The sequence below is a fragment of the Urocitellus parryii genome, chromosome 12, assembly GCF_045843805.1.
Source record: "Urocitellus parryii isolate mUroPar1 chromosome 12, mUroPar1.hap1, whole genome shotgun sequence".
In the NCBI taxonomy this organism is placed as follows: domain Eukaryota; kingdom Metazoa; phylum Chordata; class Mammalia; order Rodentia; family Sciuridae; genus Urocitellus; species Urocitellus parryii.
Window position 1 is genome coordinate 50,903,815 of NC_135542.1, and position 22,375 is coordinate 50,926,189.

A 22,375-nucleotide genomic window follows, 5' to 3' on the forward strand; every position below is an offset into this window, starting at 1 on the left:
AATTGTGGTCCTCCGGTTTCAGCTTCCTGAGACACTGGGATTACAGGTGTGTTCCACTATGCCCAACTATTTTATTTTTTTTTTTAATGGGCTTTGAACCCAGAGCTTTGTTCATGCTATGTAAGTGCTCTGCCACTGGGCTACACCCCTAGTGGTCTCCCCTCCCCGTTTTTAAAAATTTGAGAGAGGGGGCTGGGGTTGTGGCTCAGTGGTAGAGCGTTTGCCTAACAGGTGCGAGGCCCTGGATTCAATCTTCAGCACACATAAAAATAAATAAAATAAAGGTATTGTGTCCAACTAAAACTAAAAAATAAATATTTTAAAATAAATTGAGACAGAATCTCTCTAAATAGTTCAGGCTGGCCTTAAACTTGCCATCCTCCTGCTTCAGCCTCCTAAGTAATTTTGGATTGCAGGCAAGGGCCACCACTCCTGGACTCATGGACTAAATTTAGTAGTATTTTTTAGTGGATATTATTTGTATTTGGGTTATTAAACTATTAAATACTCATGTGCCTTGGTATAAATGTACTTATGTATACAACTGAAATGAAAGTTCACAGAGCAATTTTTTCATATATATTTTGTTTTGTAGAATATGTAAAACTTTTGTCGTAACTCTGACCTCATTTTCCCCCATCCACTTACCTTCTACAGACTTTCTCTTCTGATCCTTGATCTTGTAGATTTATATATTTCTCCCCCTTTATCTTTTTAGTTTTTATGTAACTTTTGCAAGTAAACAGTAACAAACAGCTAGCCCTTCTTTTAAAAAAGAAGTATCTTCCTTTAAAGGTGGCCTTTAGGAACAGTAAGTCCTCCAGTATGGCCTTCAAGATTAATATATAAAAGATTTCTACTGTACTGCTTAATATGCAAGCATAGCTTATTAAGTATAATATTTCTAATTTAAAGCTTTAGACTTTTTTGTTTCATAGTGCTAGGAATTGAACCTAGAGCCTCAAACATGTTAAATAGGGGCTCTACCACTGAGCTACATCCCCCACCCTTTCTGTTTGTTTTCTTTCCTTCCTTCCTTCCTCCCTCCCACTAGGGATTGAACCCAGAGGTGCCCAGCCACATCCCCTGCCCTTTTTTCTTTTTAACTTTTTTTAGTAGTAGATGTATACAATACCTTAATTTAATTACTTTATTTTTATATGTGATGCCAAGGGTAACCCAGTGCCTCACATGTGCTAGGCAAGCACTCTACTACTGAAGTATAGCCCCAGCCGCCCAGCCCTTTTTTATACTGTATTTAGAAACAGGGTCTCACTGGGTTGCTTAGGGCCTCACTAAATTACTGAGGCTGGCTTTGAACTCATGATCCCCCTGTCTCAGCCTCCCTAGTTGCTGGTATTACAAGGTGTGCACCACCATGCCTGGCTTTTTAATTTATTTTTTAAACGGGCTTGCTGAGTCACCCAGTCTGGCCTTGAACTTGTGATCCTCCAGCCATAACCTCCCAAGTTGTAAAGATTAGAGGTCTGCACTACTTCACCCAGCTAGACTTTTAAAGTATTTTCTTGTTTTTTTTTTTTTTTTATCTTTATTTTATTTATTTTTATGTAGTGCTGAGGATCAAACCCAGTGCCTCACAAATGGTAGGCAAGCACTCTACCAATGAGCTACAACTGCAGCCTCCCCAGCTAGACATTTTTAATAATTCCTGAGATAAAACATTGTGCATGTTTACATTCCAAGGAGAAAGAATCCAAGATAAGAGATCTTAGAGCTATCTATGGTAATTCAAGAAGGCTTTTAGCATGAAAAGCTCCATTACTCACAACTTAAAATACTTTGAAATTTAAAATTTTGTTCTTACCCTTAGTGCTTTTCGTTGTTATTAGAAAGCATGGTGGTTTTTATATTTCCCTAATTCAGGTACATATATTTTGATTTTTGTTCCATCATGAAAATGCCTGTTCTGTAACTGAATATTAATCTTGAAAATTTCCTTTAGTCTGTGCTAGAGCTTATATCTTTTTCTTCCTTCTTTGAATTATCTTCTTGTCTTGCTTTCTTTCCAAACAGAAATCTCCCAACCTGTCTGTTGTGTAAAGATAGATGTGTTTCCCTTGGCCAGGGCATTTGTATCTAGGCCAAAATAGTTTTTTGACCAACAGAGAAGAGCTGTGTCTTTTAAAATCCCAGATCTATAGTTTTCACCACAATATACCTATATTGTTAGATTTTTCCATGGTGAGTGGTCCTGCCAAAAAAATCACCATAGTAAATAACTTCAAGTCTACCAGCTCTTTGTTTTTAGTTTTGAATGGGTGACCCATCAAGAATATCTGTCCGGGCTGGGATTGTGGCTCAGTGGTAGAGCGCTCGCCTAGCACGGGCACGACCCAGTTTTGATCCTCAGTGCCACATAAAAATAAAGGCATTGTGTTGTGTCCATCTACACCTAAAAAATAAGTATAAAAAAAAAAAAGAATGTCACTATCAATGTATGTTGTACAAGTAGCAGATTTTACATTTACATAGTCATCCTAAACCAGTAGTTTTGTTTTGTAGAATTAACCATTTACCTAAGGTACCAGATGCTTGATATTCATCTGTGACTCTTATTTCCTTAGTCCCCATATCCAATTAATTATGAAGCCCTATTTATTGTTTCTCTCTCCAAAGCATCTAGAATCCATATATGGTTTTCCATCTCTAATGTTACCTCTCTACTTCATGCCACGATTACCTCTTCTAGTAGGCTTAACAGGTTCTTTCCCTTTGCCTTCTTCTAATCTCTTTCCACACAACAATCAAAGTGACCTTTTTTCAAATATAAATCTGATCATGTTTCTGATCCCCCCATTTATAGTCTCTTTGACTTTGCATTTAAATGAAAGTCCAAGGTCCAAATCTATATTCCTTACCACCCACCTTTCTGGCTTCATCTTTTTGTGCCAGTCACTTTCCCTTGTGTATAGTTTCCAGCCCCAACTGGTTTTCTTTTAGTTTCATAAAAATGACAAGTTTTTTTTTTCTCTCTCCCAATTTCTATGCCTTGTGGACCTTCCCAACCCTCATCCCCTGCCCATAGCTAGACTTTAACTCATCATTCACTATTTTGCTCTAGCCACTATGGTTTTTTGTACTACCTTGAGCGTGTCAAGTATGTTCCCATTTCAGGACCTTTGTACTTTGACTGTTATTTTGGCGTAGAATGCTTCTCATCATTCAGAGGCCTTCTCTCATTTAGATTTCAATTCAGCATTACCCTCAGAAAGGCTTGTGATGATTAGCTATAGAAACCTACTCCTTCCAGGTACTATCCCATTTAGATTAGTTTATTTTTGTCATAGTAGTTTTCAGTATCTGAAATTACTATATTTAAAATGTGTTTGCTATTATTCTCCTACTAGAATGTAAGTTTTTTAAGGTTGGGGATCCCATCTGTCTATTCTATGCTTATATCCCCATCACTTAGAACAGAGCTAGACAAATACAGATATTTAGTGAATATTTGTTGGCTGAATGACTTTGGTTGGTTTCTGTTCATACTTCATTTCTCACCTTAAGCATCACTTCTATAGTGAGAGTCTCACTGACCATCCTAATCTCTTACTCCATTCTCTGTCACTCCTCCCTGTTTACCTTGTTAGCATTTTATCAGTTTATAATTACTTATTTTTTTTCCTGCCCCTACTGGTGTAATCTCTGATAGGGCAGGCTTTTTATTTTTCAAAAAAAAAGAAAAAGAAACAAAAGAAAAAAAAATACACTATTATATTTTGGATGAAGGTAAGCATAATTTAAGCTCAAAGATATTTGGGGCATAGAGAAATTATAGTTCTTTGAGGAAATCCAAATCTTGTAAAATAATACTCAACATGTGAAATTTGACATCCTAATTTATAAAGTAGGTAATAACTTCATTGTGTTACCAAAAAAAAAAAAAAAAAAAACACACACAGGGCTGGGGTTGGCTCAGTGGTAGAGCATTTGCCTAGCATGTGTGAGAGTGAGCACTGGGTTTGATTCTCAACACCACATATTAAATAAAATGAGGGTCCATCAACAACTCAAAAAAAAAGTATACAATTTGAAAACACACACACACAAAATTATGGAATATATGGGCTAGGATTGTGGCTCAGTGGTAGATCACTTGCCTTGCTCATGGGAGGCATTGGGTTCGATCCTCAGCACCACATAAAAATAAATAAACAAAATAAAGATATTGGGTCCATGCATAACTAAAAAATATTTTTTAAAAAGTTGTGGAATATGGGGTCTCTACTTTGAAGAGCAGATTGATATTGCCTCAGGACTATTCTAACACTATCAGTGCTTAGCTAAAAATAACTGTCAATGAGAGCAGCTTCACTGACCCCACTTGTGGGACTTCGGCAATTAAGAAAATAAGCTATTTTAATTCCCAGGAACACATCACTCCTTTTATAACATGTCACTGAAAAAGAGAGTATTTCACAACACGTAATAGCCAGAAAAACTAAATAGTTTTGAAAACAAGCTTAGAGATCTGTATTATGGTGACATAAAGAAATTGTGAACATGTATAATGTTTACTATTTAGATATTCAGCACCTGCTTTTGCTTACTTGATTGGATTAGACTTCGACATAAGTGTGTATGCCAACCTAAAAATAATTTGACCAGTGAACAAACATCTGTGGCTATTTTTAGCCCTGGGCAAGAAGTTGCCAATTAACTAAGAGAGAGGCAAGGACCCTATTCCTTGGTTTGAAATAGATTGTTGATAGACTTAACAGTTGGTAGGGACTGGTATAGTGAGAATCCAGGCAGGACTGAGGGAACGGATAATTTTGAGATGAAGGATTCCAGGCCATGTTGTGGGGCAGATGTTGAAAAAGTATAGATGAAATAGGATACATAAAGCTAAAAATGTCTAACATATGGATCATAAATAAAAAGAGGGAAGATAACTAGGTATAAGAGATTCTGGAAGATAAAGGAGACAAAACTCAAAAGAACCGAGGGAGTAATATGCCATGGATCAAAAGAAACTTATTTTTTAACACAAAGTAGTGATTACCTTTCTTTTGGAGGGGTCATTAATATTTCAACAGGGGGCTGGGGATGTGGCTCAAGCGGTAGCGCGCTCACCTGGCATGCGTGCGGCCCGGGTTGGATCCTCAGCACCACATACAAATGAAGATGTTGTGTCCGCCGAGAACTAAGAAAAAATAAATAAATGTTAAAATTCTCTCTCTCTCTCTCTGTCCCCCTCTCTCTCTCACTCTCTCTTTAAAAAAAAAAATTTCAACATCTTTTATGTTGTATTTTATAACTAACCAGCATTTTAATATAAAAGCCCTTCTTTAAGTGCTGTTGATACAAGTTTAGCTAAATAGAAGTAGCTTCTTTTAAAGTGAGTTCTTTCTTAGTGTAGAATTTAGTCATAGATTTGACTCTGAAGTGTATTTATAATTTTGCTTATTGTATAATGTGATGAATGGCAAAAAGGAAGCCTATAATAGCCAGAAAGTGTGGGGGTGGTGTTCATAGAGTGCAATGGAAGATTCCTCTAAATAATTAAAATGTTTCTTATGCTTCCTACACTACAGCTGTTAGACACTACTGGAATTATCTTAGATAAGTATACTTCCAGCCTGCATTTTAAGTAGGAGATTTTACACCCCCCTCCTAAATGGGGAGAGGAAGATAAGAATTATTGATTTATATGTATATTTTTTTAAAACCAGTTCAGAAAGAACTTAAGTTATTTCTACTGTGATGAAACTGACCTTTGTTTTATCAGATTCTACTTATGTATGAATATATATTGGAGATTGAACCAGGAGCACTTTGCCATTGAGCTACATCCACAGTCCTTTTTATTTTTTATTTTGAGAAAGGTTATTGCTAAGTTGCTGAGGGTCATGTTAAGTTGTAGAGACTGGCCTCGAACTTGGGATCCTCCTGTCTCAGCCTCCTGAGTCACTGGGATTACAGGTGTGCACCACAACACCTGGTTTTTTTTGTGTGTGTGATGAAGATTTAACCCAGGAGCATTTTACTACTGAGCCACATCCCCCAGACCTTTTAACTTTTTTTTGTTGTTGTTGAGATAAGGTCTCACTAAGTTGCTGAGGCTGACCTTGAACTTGCCACCCTCCTGTCTCTGCTTCCCTAGTACTCCTACCACCTCCTCCTGAGCCACTCGGATTACAGGTGCGTGCTACTGCACCTACTATCACACTTGATTTAAGGCACTTAATATTTTATTTTTAGTTATAGGTGGACACAATATCTTTTTTTTTTTTTATGTGATGCTGAGGATTGAACCCAGGTCCTCGTACGTGCTAGGCAAACGCTCTACCGCTGAGCCACAACCTGAGCCCCCACTTAAAAAAAAAAAATATATATATATATATAATAGTTATACATAGTTATAGTTATAAATGGACTTTTTTTTTATATATGGGGTACTGAGAATCAGCCCCATGCCTTACACATACTCGGCAATTACTCTACCACTGAGCTACAACCCAGCCCAAACAATCAGTAAAAACTGTTTGTTGTAATAAGCAGACAAAATTTAAAAGTTAATGGGATAAAAATTATGGTTTGCATATAAATATGCAAATACAAACATAGACATGTAAGTGTGAATGTGAGTCTCTTGATGGCTTAACCTGATTTAAGAGTCATACCTAGAAGAATTGATCGCATGCTTCTGAGATGTTTAATTTTTTGAAGTGACATTTCTCTTCTCAGTTTTTTGGATAAATACTATCCTAACTGCTTCTGCATACCCATGGCCCCACACACATTTTCAGCATAGCACACAAAATGGCTGTGTTTGAGTGAGTGATACTGGGACCAAATCTAGGACCCTAATACTGAGCTACATCCCTATCCTCCACAGAATGATGTTTTAAAACCAGATTTAGACCTTAAAGCCAGGTGCTGTGGTGCATGTTTGCCTCTAATCCCAGCAACCCTGGAAAGCTGAGGCAGGAAGATCATGAGTTCAAAGCCTCAGCAACTTAGTGAGACCCTGTCTCTAAATAAAATATAAAAAAGGGCTGGGGATGTGGCCCAGTGGTTAAGCACCCTGGGTTCAATCCCAGGTAAATCCTCCACAACACACACGCAAAGACATTAATATATTTGTTTTCACAGAACCCTCTATAGACTTCCCATCTCTCTCTGGGGAAGAGCCGAGTCCTTGCAGAAGCCTATACAGTTAGCATTCCCTGTTTCACTTCCACATCTGTCTCATCTCATATTAGTCTCTTGTGTTGACCTGCTTAACTTATTCCTCAACTATGTCCCAGGACCTTTTTTTTTTTTTCTAATTTTTTTTAGTTGTAGTTGGGCACAATATTTTTATTTTTTATGTGGTGCTGAGGATTAAACCCAGTACCTCACATGTGCGAGGCGTGTGCTCTACCACTGAGCTACAGCCCCAGCCCTGTCCCAGGTCCTTGATGGTGACAAAAACCTTGAAACCTAGTCCACTGGCCAGTTTGGGTCTGCTTTTGGCTAGCATAGGTTTTAAAACCCCATTCTTGAGGATATCCCCAGGAAAAAGTGAATAATCTCAAGACTCTTGGTGGATGGGAAAAAGTGATAGCTCTCCACCAAGGACTTGATCTTGACTTGGTCTTCATATCCTTGACTCAGGTTTAGTCACTGGGAACTCCTTGTCCTTGACCTTTCCTCTATGAGTTCTGTGGCCTTAGCTGCAGTCTCAGCCTGCTTACTGAGGCTAAAGCCTCGGAATTGAGACTCCACTTACCCACTCATTTCCTCTAGGGTCTTCCACAGCACTGGCATCATCAGCCATTTGGTGTTTCCGCAAAGAAAACTTTTTTCTTTTCTTGCTGTATTTTTGTCTTATTGGCATTTATCAATCATTCTCTGATATTCCATGTTTTTTTTTAACTTGTTGTCTACTTGCAATAGAATAAATAACATTAAGGCAACAATTTTTGTTTTGTTTACTGCTTTATCTTCATTGCCTAGAATAGTGTCTGGCATATAATATATGCTCAACAAATACTTGTAGAATGAATCAGTGGGATTTCTGTTTGTCTTAAAGAGTAGACCCAGGGCTGGGGATGTGGCTCAAGCGGTAGCGCTCTCGCCTGGCATGCGTGCGGCCCGGGTTCGATCCTCAGCACCACATACCAACAAAGATGTTGTGTCCGCCGAGAACTAGAAAATAAATATTAAAAATTCATTCATTCTCTCTCTGTATCTCTCTCTCTCTCTCTCTCTCTCTCTCTCTCTCTCCCCCCTCTCTCACTCTCTCTTTAAAAAAAAAAAAAAGAGTAGACCCATATATTTTGAGATGAAATGAGCATTTGACAGCTGATATTTTCTTAGGAATATGGAAAAGTACAGCCAGGTCTTTCATGTGGCTAAATGAAAACAATTTTCTTACCTTTAATACTGAAATAAAAATAAACTGCAAACAAAGCCTGGGCTTTCCCTGTGAAGCTTAGACACAGATAAGTATTAACTTTAGAGCACTCTTTATTTATTTATTTGTTTTTTGGGTACTGGAGGTTGAACCCAGGGACCCTTTACCACTGCCACATCCCCAGCCTTGGAGCTTTCTTTCCTTTTTTGGGGTGGGTTGGACCAGTTGAACTCAGGGGCACTTGGCCACTGAGCCACATTCCCCAGCCCTGGTCCACTGGACAGGGTGGTTCTGCTTTTGACTGGCTAATTTTAAAAACTTCATTCTTGAGGATATCCCCAATTTTGTTACTCTTCAAGATCTATAGCATGTGCATATAGGCTTTGTCTTTCTCCCTCTTTTTATTTTATTTAGAGACAGGGTCTCACTGATGCTTAGTGCCTTGCTTTTGCTGAGGCTGGCTTTGAACTCACAGTCCTCCTAGCTCAGCCTCTGGTGGTGGTGGAATTATATCAGAAATCCACCACCATGCCCTGCTTTGTGTTTTGTTTTGGGACAGGGTCCTGCTAAATTGTTGAAGCTGGCCCCAAACTTGAGATCCTCCTTGGGCTGGGGCTGTAGCTCAGTGGTAGAGTGCTTGCCTCACATGTGTGAGGTACTGGATTCGATCCTTAGCACCACATAAAAATAAATAAGTAAATAAAAATATTGTGTTCATCTACAACTTAAAAAAAATATTTCAAACAAATCTTGAGATCCTCCTGCCTCAGCCTCCCAGTTCATTGGGATTACAGGTTAGAAAACTCTTTTTTTCCCCCACAATACCTTTATTTTATTTATTTTTTATGGGGTGCTGAGGATCGAACCCACGGCCTTGCACATGCTAGGCAAGCGCTCTACCACTGGGCTACAACCCCAGCCCCATTAGAGAACTCTTAATGCAATAAAACATGTGCAGAGGTAACTGACCTAGAATATTATTAGGACATCTTTAAAACACAGAATTAAATTTTGAGTCTCATATAATGACATTATTGCCTCTTTGTCTATTTTTATGGAAAATATGCTTCCTAATAAAAGGCATTTAAGTACCTTCAAGACCACACAGCCAAAAGGGGTGGAATCTAAGGATAAACTTGAACTCATGCTTGTATCTTTACATAATGCTTATCACATAGACATACTGAATATTTGAGTTGATGAGTAAAATTGATAAATGAAATGCATTAAGTCCATTTAAAATGTGAAAGATGGGCAGGAGCCTGTCATGTACAGGCAGTGGGAACAGCTTGTGCAGAAAGCTGAGGGTATAGCTCAGTGGTTGAGCAAAATGCAAGACCCTGGGTTCAGTTACCAGCACCAAGGGGGGGAATAAAGGCAAAAATACATGCTTATGTATTTAGGGAAAAAATGTAGCTCTTATGGTTGGGGTAAAGGATGCCCAAAATAAAGGGAGCTGAAGAAAGGTATAGATTCTATATGGACTTATAAACCCTGGAGTGAGGAGTTTGTAATTGATTCTACTCGTAATGTGTTGCCGTGTTGTCATTAGAAGTTTTTTTTTTTTTTTAAGAGATTGGGAGAGAATTTTTTTAATATTTATTTTTTAGTTTTTGGTGGACACAACTTCTTTATTTTTATGTGGTGCTGAGGACGAACCCAATGCCCTGCGCATGCCAGGCAAGCGTGCTACCGCTTGAGCCACATCCCCAGCTCAAGTTTTTTGTTTTTAAGCCTGTTATATTTTTAGTTTGTTGGCTTTGTAATGTATTTATTAAGACATACTTCACATGCACATATTTTACCCATTTACAATGTGTAATTCAGTGGGTTTCAGTTTATTTGTAAGGTTATGCAACTATCATAACAATTTTATCACCCCAGAAAAGAAACCTTATACCTTTCACACTCAGTTCTCCCAATCTCTTTGTCAGGGTACCTATTGGTCTACTTTTTGTCTGTATAGATGTTCCTATTTTGGTCATCTTTTACACATGAAAACATAGTGTATGATTTTTTGTGACTGACTACTATCACTTAGCATAATGTTGTCAAGGTTAGTCCATATTGCCTTTGTATCAGTACTTAATTTTATTTTTAATTTTTTTTGATGCTGTGGGTCACATATAGGGCCTTGTACATGTTGGGCCTTTATCAGTTGACAGACATGGGTTGTTTCTATATTTTGTTAGAAATTATGTTGCTGTGAATATTCATATATAAGTTTTTGTGTGAACATGGTTTTATTTCTCTCATTATACTTAGAACCAAAAATTGCTGTATTGTATGGCAGTTTTGTTTGTGTTTTGAGTAAATGCCAGACTTCCATGATGACTGCATCATTCTACATTGTCACCAGTAATATATAAGGGTACTAAGTTCTGTCCGTCCTTACTAATGTGTTACTGTTGTTTATAGCCATCTTAGACTAACTGAAGTGGTATTTCATTGTAGTTTTGATTTGCTTTTAACTTAAGACTAATGATGTTAACATCTTATATGTTTACTGGACGTTCATATATCTTTTTTTTGGAGAAATGTCTATTCTTTCTTTCCTTTTTTTTTTTCTTTCTTACTGGGGATTGAACCCTGGGCCTTTCACATTCTAGGCAAGCACTCTACCTCTGATCCTTTTTATTATTAGGTCAGGGTCCTTCTAAATTTCTGGCCTCCAATTTGTGGCCCCCCTCAGTTTCTTGATTACGTGGGATTACAGGCGTGCGCCACTGTGCCTGGCCTCCTTTGCCTTTTTTTGTGGGGGATGTACCTGGGATTGAACCCAGAGGCACTTAACCACTGGGCTATAGCCCTTTTAATATTTTATTTAGAGACAGTATCTTGCTGAATTTCTTACGGCTTCTTTAAATTGCTGAGGCTGGCTTTGAACTTGCGATCCTCCTGCCTCAGCCTCCCCACTCACTGGGATTACAGGCATGTGCCACCACACCTGGTTTCCTTTACTCATTTTTAACTTTTCTCATTTGTTCTTTTGTTGAACTGTAAAAATTTTCTGCATATCTGTATATATGTCCCTTATCAAATATTGTAAACATTTTCTTCTATTTTCTGAGTTGTCTTTATTTTCTTGGTAATAGTGTCCATTGAAGTACAGATTTTTAATTTGCTGAAGCTCAATTTCTCTTTTTTTACTTTGACATATCTAAGAAACAGTTGTTAGATTCAAAATCATGAATAAATATTCTCCCTTTGTTTTCTTCTAAGAGTTTTAATAGCTTTTGCATTTAGATCTTAAATTATGTCGGGGGTTTTTTTTGGGGGGGTGGGTGGGTGGATATTGAAGATTGAACCCAGGGATGCTTTACCCTTCTTTAATTTTGATAGGGTCTCACTAAGTTGCCAAGACAGGTCTCAAGCTTGTGATCTTCCTCCTAAATTGCTGGGATTATAAGCATGTGCCACCATGCCTAGCTTAGAATATGTTTTAAGTTGATTTTTCTATGTGGTAAGAGGTAGAGATCCAACTTCACTTTTTGCATGGGTATGTTAATTTGTTCCAGCATCATTGTTGAAAAAGGTATATTCTTTCCCCCATTGAAACTATTTGAAGTTTTTAAGCAGAAAAATGATGTGATCAAATATGTTTAAAGAAAATTATTCGTCTACTATGTGAGCCTTACATCTCAGAATCTTAAAATGCCAGCCAAAAATTCTGAAAAGGAGCAGCCAGTAACAGAACAGAGAACAAAAATGTGTTTCTCGAAAGTCATGAGTATAAAGTGTTTTGAGAAGAAAAAGAGGTCAACTATGTGGAATCATACTTAGTAACTCTTGGATTTGTCAAGCAGAAAGATATTGGAGACTTTTTGAAGAGCAGTCTTGGTGTAGGGTATTTAGTAAGAGGAGTTTGTTTAAAGTTGATTGAGGGGGCCTGGGGATACAGCTCTCAGTTCACAGAGCATGTGCTTAGCCAAGGACAAAGCCTTGAGTTCAGTCCTCAACACCAAAAAGAAGAATTGGTTGAGGAATGAGTATGGGGAAGCAGCAGCTACAAGTATTCTAGAAAGTTGCTGGAGAACTGAGGGTATAACTGAGTGATGACATTTGCCTAGCATGCAAAAGTCCCTGGGTTCAGTAATCAACACTGTGAAGCTTTTATTGTAAATGTTGACAAGCTTATCTTAAAATTTGTATGGAAAGAGTAGCATAGGCTAAAACAATTTTGACAAAGTAAAATGAGTGAGGAAAATCATTCATCTGGCTTTAAAACATTTTATTTAGCTACAGAAAACCAAAACATGGTAAGGGGGGAAGGCATGGACACAGTAGGCATTGCAACAGAATAAAGAACCCAAAATTAGACTAAACTAGGGCTCTAGATTTTTGGCAAAAGTGCAGAAGTATGGTGTGAAACCATTTTGTATTGAAGTTAAATCAAAATATGTGCTCTATTTAATAAACCTTAGACTTTTAGATACAAATGTGAGAAATCTTTTGGAAATAAGACTAAGAGAGGTCTGGGGTTGTGTCTTAGTGGTAGAGCACTTGCCTAGCACGTGTGAGGCACTAGGTTTGATTCTCAGCACCGCATATATATAAATAAATAAAATAAAGGTCCATTGACAACTAAAAAATATTTTTAACAAAGACTAGATGAAGAAAGAGTTCTTAGACATGACATTAAAAACTTGATTCATTTTTAAAAATCAGTAAATTGAGCATCAACAAAATACCTGTTCAGAAGAATAAAAAGACTAGTTACAGACCTGGAGAAACTACATATCTAACAAATGGCTTATATATGAAAAGAACTTTGAAAAGTCACCAGTAAAAAGGCAAACAAGCAGCCGGGTTACACATCCCAGCTACTCTGGGCTGAGGCAGGAGGATTGCAAGTTCAAGGCCATCCTGGGCAATCTAACCATACTCTGACTCAAAATTTTAAAAAGGATGGGAGTGTAGCTCAGTGGTGGAGTACTTGCCTGACACGTGCAAGGCCCTAGATTTGACTCCCATCACCACAGAAATAACAACAACAAAAACCCATCTTTCAGAAAATGGGCAAAAGATAAGAAACAGAGGATATATGAAAGACAAGTAATTAAGCACATGAAAAAATATTCAACATCTTAGCCATAAAGAAATAACAAATAAAATAATGATGAGTTATCATCGTTTGCATGTACCTGATGAAAACAACTAAGTAACAAAAGCAAAAACTAATGCCAACATCAAATGCTCCTGAGGATATAGAGAAACTATATCTCATACTTCGCTAGTGAAGGTAGTACATAGCAGCTACTCTGGAAAAGTTTAATGATTATACACACTTAAGATGTAACTCAGGGCTGGAGATGTGGCTCAGTGGTAGAGCACTTGCCTAGCTTGTGTGGAGCACTGGGTTCGATTCTCAGCACTGCATATAAATAAATAAATAAAATAAAGGTCCATCAACAACTAATAAAAATATTTTTAAAAAAGATATGGCTCAAAAATAACATTCCTGGATATTTATCTCAGAGAAATGAAAACATGTCCAACCAGAAATCTGTACATGAATGTTCATAGAACTTATCTGTAATTGCCAAGAACTGGAAACAACTCAAGTGTCTTTACATTGGGAAATAATTAAATGAATTGTGGCATATCTACACCACAGAATACTGCTCAGCAATTAAATGTGACACACTCATATTACATGAACAACTTGGATAGGATCTCTAGGATATTATGCTGAATAAAGATAAATGCCAATTTCAAAAGGTAGAGTACTATGTCATTTCTATTTATATAACATTCTGAAGAATGATAACATTTTAGACATGAAAAACTGGTAATTGGCCCTAGTTCAGGGACTGTGGGAGTGGTGATGATTTGCAGTTCTCTGCTTGTTGATGGTGATATTGAAAATCTCTTAAGTGATAAAATTGCAGAGAACTATGTATGCACACATACACAAGTAAGTTCATAGTGAAGAAAAAACAAAGTCCGAATAATTCTGTAGATTGTACTAGTGTTAATTTCCTGGTTTTGCTATTCTGCTAGGATTTTATAAAATATTATCATTGGGGTGAATATACTATGTATACAACCAGAGATACAAAAAATTGTGCTTTATATGTGAAATAAGAATTGTAATGCATTCTGCTGTCATATATTTAAAATATTATTTTATGTGTGTGTGTGTGTGTGTGTGTGTATAATCCATTGGGAAAAGCTGGGTAAGATGCTCAGGACCTTTCTCTACTTACTTTTATAACTTCCTCTAAGACTATGATTATATTTTAAAATTAAAGTTAAAAAAATGTTAGTTGGAAACAACAGAGAAATTGTTAGTGGGAGAGATGTGGAGTTGTGGGTAGAGTTTATTTTTGCTTTTTAATAAAAGACTGCTGGGCATTCTGATGCATACCTGTAGTCCCAGCCACTCAGCAGGCTGAGGCAGGAGGATCACAAGTTTGAGGCCATCCTCAGCAATTTAACAATTCCATGTCTCAAATAAAAAGGACTGGAGAGGTGGCTCAGTGATGAAGAGTGATTGGTGGTAAGAATGATGATCCATAGAAGAGAAAGAATTTGGTAATGAAAATGAGAGGGCATCATAACTGGAGCAAAACATATATTAAACCTTTGACATGAAGGCATTAAATAATAATGAAAATGTTATTTACCTATATCTTTCACTATTTATAAATGAAGTTATCTTTACAACTTTTTGTAAATGATCCTAAATGTCATGTTGTTGTCCTTAAATGTTCCTAAAATTCCACATGCTTTTGTATTACATTATAAAAGTAAATGGTTAAATAAGATGGAATTCCAAGAATTTTTATGGTGCTTGCTGGTATATATTAAATAACTTCCAGAGTTTTATTTATCTCTTTCTACTGTTTTCCCTTCTAGATTTTCATTCACTATGGTTAACTCGTTAACTTCCTTCAATTAAAAGATGTTTGTTTATATATATATATATAATGAAGAACCGTATTGTTTGCCAGTTAAGACTTAAATGAATGTTTGTTCTGTTTTGGCTTTGTGGTAGATCATGGATTTTCAGGGGTTTTTTTGTTTTGTTTTTTTGTTTTTTTTTTTTTTTTTGCTTGCTTGCTTGTTTGTTTTTGTTTTGTATGTGTGTGTGTTTCGTTTTGAGCAGGGGTTTCCCTGTGCCCAGGCTGCTATCTCAGACTTCTGGACTCCAGCCATCTTCCTGCCTCCCGGAACCAGAGTAGCTAGGACTTACAAGCACATTCAATTGTGCCTGACTAGATAGAGTATTTTAATCTCTATTTTACCAAACTATTCTACTGTTTGTCCTTTATCTGTAATATAGTAATATCAAAATGCTTAATAAAATTATTGACTGTTTATTTCAGGGATACAGCAGGCCAGGAGCGATTTCACACCATCACAACCTCCTACTACAGAGGAGCAATGGGTATCATGCTAGTATATGACATCACCAATGGTAAAAGTTTTGAAAACATCAGCAAATGGCTTAGAAACATAGATGAGGTAAGACCTAGAAATCGTATAAATGCTTCCATCTTAAACTTTTGGCCATTCTATCTAAAACCCCATCCAAGGCAAAATTACTAGTTTATCCAGATACTGTTCGGCTATCTTATAAGATGGCCCCAAATAGAAACAGCCAGTGCTGTTCTACAATGCTTGTCTCTGAATGAAAATTTTTCCAGTGATTACCCCCACACACACTTCTCTCAGTACTGGGGATATTAAACCCAGGGGCACTTTAGCACTTTTTTTTGTTTGTTTGTTTTTAAACCTTTTAATACTGTCTTGCTAAGTTGCCCATCTGGTGTCAAACTTGCATCCTCCAGCCTCATCTTTCTGAGCAGCTGGAATTACAAGCATGTGCCACCATACCTGGCTTCAATTTTTTTTTTTTTGTAATAGTGGGGATCAATCCCAGGCTTCATGTATGCCAGGCAAAGTTCTCTGCCACTGAACTAGATTCCCAGCCCTAGCAATTTTAAAAATTACTTTTAAGTTGTGGAAATGTTATATTGTTTCTAGGCATTTAAAAATACACAGAGTACTAATACTGTAAAAATCTTACAGAAAATAATGCCATTTTATTGCATGTGAAGATACTTAGTAAATTTATAAAAGCATATCTGTTCATTCTACAGCTTAGATGGCTTCTTTTTGGAATTATTGCTGCCTCCTAGTATTTGAATTTCACTATAAATAACTCTTTAAAGCACACTTGGACTGAATTCTCAATTACCATAACTACTTTGGCTATAGAGATGTTCACAAAGAGGTGCTTTGAACTAAAGGCCTCAGCTTTAGACAACTCTTTAGGAAACTTAAGTTTCATGTTTTAGCTCCAATTTTTATAACATATGCTTTAAAATTTTCTTTTGACGGGGTCTTGTTACTATTTGCATATTAAAACAACTTTGAGGTTTATGTTTGTAAACATACGTTGGTTTTTTTTAATGTTTTCATGGTTAATTACTGCATTTAAATATCCTTTGAAATTACTTGGCACCTCTAATTTATTTAATAGCGATGGACAGTGTTTTCTATTCAAATTAGGGGCAGTTTTACCTTTAAGAGAACACTTGATGATATTTTTGGCTGCCACAATTGGGGCACAAGAAGAATGTTACTTGAATCAAATAGGTAGAAGCCAGGGATGCTGCTAAACATCCTACAACGGACAGAACAAACCTCTTGAATTATCTGGCCCAGAATGTCAGTTGTACTGAAATTGAGAGACCCCCTGATATCTAAACTCGTCTCTTTGTATTATTATCTTAGGAAATAAGTTGATTTTTAAGCTAGTTATAGTCTGGTTGTGTAATATATATAAATAGACATGTTTGTGCTCCTCATAAACATGTCTCTGTGGATGTGTCTATGTGGTGCATCTACCAATTTGTCTTTGTGTGGTTTTGCCTGATATGATTGTAGAGGTTTTGTGCATTTCAATGAAAAAGATTTAAATGCTTATTGGCATAAGAAACGTATGAAAAAAGTCCTGTATAGCCTGAATGATATGGTTCCCAGTTTGGCAGTGAAGCCTACATTAACCTCACGGTGCTTGATGCATTAGTATTGCTGTAATCTTAGCTGTAAAGGTTTGTTCAATGCTGTTTTGAACTTTTAAGTTCTTGTGTTTGTTATTTAGAGAAGAATATTCCAGCTGTTTTTTAGGTTTTTTCTTTTCTTTTTTTTTAGGTGTAGATGGACACAGCACAATGCCTTTAATTTTATGTGGTGCTGAGGATAGAACCCGGGTCCCGCCCGTGCTAGACGGGTGCTCCACCGCTGAGCCACAATCCCAGCCCCTTAGGTTTTTTCTTAGCCCCACTATAGATCTCTTTTTTTTTACTATGTAAAAGGAACAATAATAATTCGGGGAAAAAATATGAGCCAAGAAAATACTTAGTTTCCTAGACTAGTAGGAATGTGTTATTATTTAATGAACTCAGAAATATATCTTTCTTGGATAATGTTAATAGTTTTTCATTTCTGAATTTGAAAACATAACCTTTTTTAAAAAGATGGGGATGGGCATGCTGGCACACACCTATAATCCCAGTGACATAGGAGACTAAGGCAATAGGATGGCAAGTTCAAGGTCAGCCCTTTAGTGAAACCCTTTCTCAAGCTAAAAATAAGTAAATAAAAAAGCCCGGGGATATGGCTCAGTGATAAAAGTGCCCCTGGGTTCAATCCCCAGTACCAAAAAAAGTAGTTAAGGAGCCAAGAACTAATAAGTAAGTTCTGTTACTAAAATATAATACTTTGAAAAGAATTTCTGATAATTACAACATCTAGCTAAGTCATAACATGTTATATAAAATTCAGTGCCTTGCTTATATAGGTTGCTAGTCATACTAAGAATGAACACCATTAATGCAACAGAAGCTTTTTAACTTCCTAGTGAAATTTTTAACAATAAGTATGGGGGAGGGGCGAGTCTCATCGATAGAACACTCATTTTGCACGCGCAGGACCCTGGGTTTGATCCTCAGCACAATGTAAAAAATAAATGAGTGAAATAAAGGTATTGTGAATTTAAAAAAAAAATAATAAATAAGTACAGCCTACCATGAGTCAGTACAAATGCAATTCCAAATTTCCTGGGGGGGGGGGGCGGGAAGCATATGCACCAATTCTAAAGAGAAAGGAATGGTTTAGAAGTCTTCCAGATCATTGCTAATGGTTTTAATGACAACTGAATTGGACCTAATTTGAACTTTCCCCCCATGGCCTCTTTTGGTAAGAGGTTCCTAACCTCATCAGGAAGCAAGGCTAATGAATAAGTGGTTGAAAAGGAACTTGTACATAGGCTAGTCCATTTTAATTTGCGCTAAAACCTGAAGGAAACTCACCCTGATCCCACGATGTGATCACCACTGTCTTTTATGGAATGGTGCTGCTCTGGGACTGACGTTGACAGTTTAGGGCTCTAAGGTCTAATTTTTTTCAGGTTTACTTTCAAATATGTTTTTAAGCTCCTAAACATTTACACTGTAGAATTTTACCATTTCTTCATTATCCTCAGAATAGTAACGTATATGGTTATGGAGATATGTTATGCTATAAATTGGTGGTCAAGTTACCAAAGCTTTGTTATTTTTTTTTAAACCAGGCTCAAAATACCTTAACTCTTCTGTTTACATTTAATGGAATTTTACCCTTTTTGACCTTTATTGATCATTTATTGGCTTCCTTCCATTGGCTTGCTTATGCCTTAACTTAAGAGTGTCCTTAGTAGAATAGCCTTTAAATCTATACGTAATGAAACTGTCTTCTGTTTTAGTGGAAGTTCACATTAATGTCTTGGAAACTCGACTCTTTGAAGTGATCAGTTATTGATTATTTCAGGTGATGTGTTTATTTAGAATTCTTGAAGCCCCTGAAGTACATCCACAGATTCCAAATGAAGAGTGCCTCTTAACAATTTTAGCACATTGCACTTGGTGTATTGTTGGTTGTTAGTGGACATTTGCCAAGTTGCCTTTGTTTTAGCAGTAATATGAATTAGGAGATACTGAGTTAAGATAAGACCATAGAATCCCTAGATCATTTCTTTATAATATTTTGTATTATTAATTTCTTTCTAACCTTAGATATGCTGTTTTATGTTATGAAGTAACTGAACTGCAGTCATTTGGTGTTTTTTTGTTTGTTTTTAAACACTTTTTTTAGGCCTGGGAATGGAGCTCAACGGTAGACCACATGCTTACATGTACAAGGCCCTACCTTCAATCCTCAGAACCATAAAAACAACCAACCACACAACCTACTTTTATTGTGGTTGATATATATAATCATTTTTTGGTAACAAGTTCATTGGTATTAACAATAGATTTTACTGTTGTTCAGCTATCAACATCTTCTCTAGAATTTTTTCATCTTCCTAAACTGATATCTGTTAAACAATAACTCCTGTTTCCCCTTTCTCTCAGCCCCTGTCATTCTCTTTTCTGCCTCAACTATTACAGGTACCTCATATAAGTGGAGTCCTACAGCATTTATTCTTTTGTAACCAGTTAATTTTATTTACCATAAAGCCTTGAAGGTTCATCTATATTGTGATATGTGTCAGAATTCAATATTCCATTGTATGTGTGTGTGTGTGTGTGTCACATTTTGTTTATTCATTCATCTTTGAATACTTGGATCATTTCTACTCTTTCACTTTTGTGAATAATGCTACTATGAACATTGGTGTACACATCTCTGCTTTGGTCCCTGCTTTAAATTCTTTTGGTTATATACCTAGACGTGGAATTGCTGGATCATTTGGTGATTCTTCGTTTAAACTTTTGAGGAACTGCCAGTAGTATTTTATATTCCCCACCCAGAATGAATATAGATTTTAGGGGATGGGTTGTGGCTCAGAGGTAGAGCACTTGCCTAGCATGTGTGAGGCACTGGGTTTGATTTCTTAGCACCACATATAAATAAATGAATTTTTATATCTAAAATATAATTTTTAAAATATATATTTTTAACATCTAAATATATTTTTTAAAAAGACTAAATATAGATTTTAATTTCTTCACATCCCTGTCACCACTTGTTTTCTTTTTTCCTTTCTTTCTTTCTTTCTTTTTAATTATTAACACTTCATTTCTGTTGTTCTTTTTAAATACTGTACTAAGTGGCATCTCATTGTGGTTTTGGTTTGCGTTTGCCTAATGATTATTGATATTAAGCCTCTTAAGCCTCTTTTCATGTGCTTATTGTTCATTTTTTTTCTTTAATTTTGTTTTAGACATTGATGGACCTTTATTTTATTGATTTATTTATATGTGGTACTGAGAATTGAACCCAGTGCCTCACACATGCTAGGCAAGTGCTTTACCACTGAGCCACAACCTCAGCCTTATCCCCCCACCGCCCCCCTGTACTTGGGATTAAAAAGAAGTGCTTTACCACTGAGCCACATCCAGAGCCCCTTTTTTAGGGGGGGAAAAAAAAATATATATATATATATATATATATATATATATATATATATTTTAGGTGTAGATGGACACAACACAATGCCTTTTTATTTTTATGTGGTGCTGAGGATCGAACCCGGGTCCTGCCCGTGCTAGGGGAGAGCTCTACAGCTGAGCCACAATCCCAGCCCCTCCAGAGCCCTTTTTATGTTTTATTTTCAGACAGGGTCTCACTAAGTTGAGCAGGGACTTACTAAATTTCTGAGGCTGGCCTTCAACTTGCAATCCTCCTTTCCTAGGCCTCCCAAGTCTCTGGGATTACAGACATATACCACCGCTTCAAGCTGTTTCTCTTTTTTGAAGAAATATCTGTGCAGGTTTTTTGCTTATTTTGTTTTGTTTTATTTTATTTTATTTGCTACTACAGAATGAACCTAGGGGCACTTAACTACTGAGCCACATTCTCAGCTGTTTTTTGTATTTTATTTAGTGACAGAGGATCTTGCCAAGTTGCTTAGTGCCTCACTAAAGTTGCTAAGGCTGACTTTGAACTCGCAGTCCTCCTGCCTCAGACTATCAAACTGCTGGGATTGCAGGTGTTGCCACTGTGCCCAGCTTTGCTTATTTTTTTTAATCGGGTTGGTTTTTGTTGTTGAGTTTTTTAGATACTAATCTCTTATCAAATGTATGATTTGCAAATATTTTCTCCTTTTACTGGTTGTCTTTTCCCTGCCTTGATGGATACTTTGTTGTGCCGAAGCTATGTGCCAATACCACATAGTCTTGAAATCGGGGATTTAGTGAGAGAGAGAGGGAGAGAGAGAGTGTGTGAGTGTGTGTGTGTGTGTGTGTGTGTGTATGTGTGTGTGTTGGGGATTGAACCCAGTGCCTCACTGAGCACATGCTCTGCCACTGAGTTTCATCGAAGCCCTATATATATATATATTTTTTTAAGGTTAAAAAAATTGGCTCTTTAAATTACTCTGACAATTATTACAGTTTTAAAATAATGGGTTTCATTGTAGCATATTTACAGTATTTTAATTTATACATGTGTATATATATATATATATTTTCTTGTTGTGGGCTATTTGAAGCCCTTTTAGATTCCATATGAATTTTAGGATGGATCTTTCTATTTTGTGGGGGAAATAGCATTGTGATTTCAATGGAGGTGACCTTTTGTTTTTAACTGATTTTACTGTGTGGGAGCTTCTTGTAATCTAGCAGTGGTAGTTATTTGACAGTCTAAGGACTCCATAAAATTTTAAATTAGAACTTTTATAAGGTAGTATGTATTATAAAATCTAATATCATGATCCAGCTTGGGTTTAGATTATGTATAGGATTTCCAGTGACACAGTTTTGCCTGTGTCACCTTTTTTGTTGAGACTATATCTAGAAAGTAGACAGCCTCCTCTAGGGGGAAATAACATTTGGCATGGATATTTCTTAGGAATTGTATCTCTTTTGCTAGGTAATTTTAAGAGTTTGTGTAGGCTTTTAACAAATTTTAGGGTAATTTCTTTAAAACTTTTTTATTATGAAAATGACACTAATTGAGAAAAACAAAGTCATGTTTGGAAAATATCAAGTCATGATTCATGTAGTGTGTAAAAGTAGA

The 22,375-nt window shown here is 36.6% G+C and overlaps 1 protein-coding gene across 1 annotated transcript in view; it reads left to right on the forward strand.

The window, feature by feature from the left end:
* Rab10 (RAB10, member RAS oncogene family) overlaps nucleotides 1–22,375 on the forward strand; it is an 86,681-nt gene that overhangs the window by 56,373 nt on the left and 7,933 nt on the right. Inside the window, exon 3 of the mRNA XM_026391118.2 lies at nucleotides 15,694–15,832. Coding sequence (XP_026246903.1) covers nucleotides 15,694–15,832 — 139 coding nt within the window. The remainder of the gene's footprint in view (nucleotides 1–15,693; nucleotides 15,833–22,375) is intronic.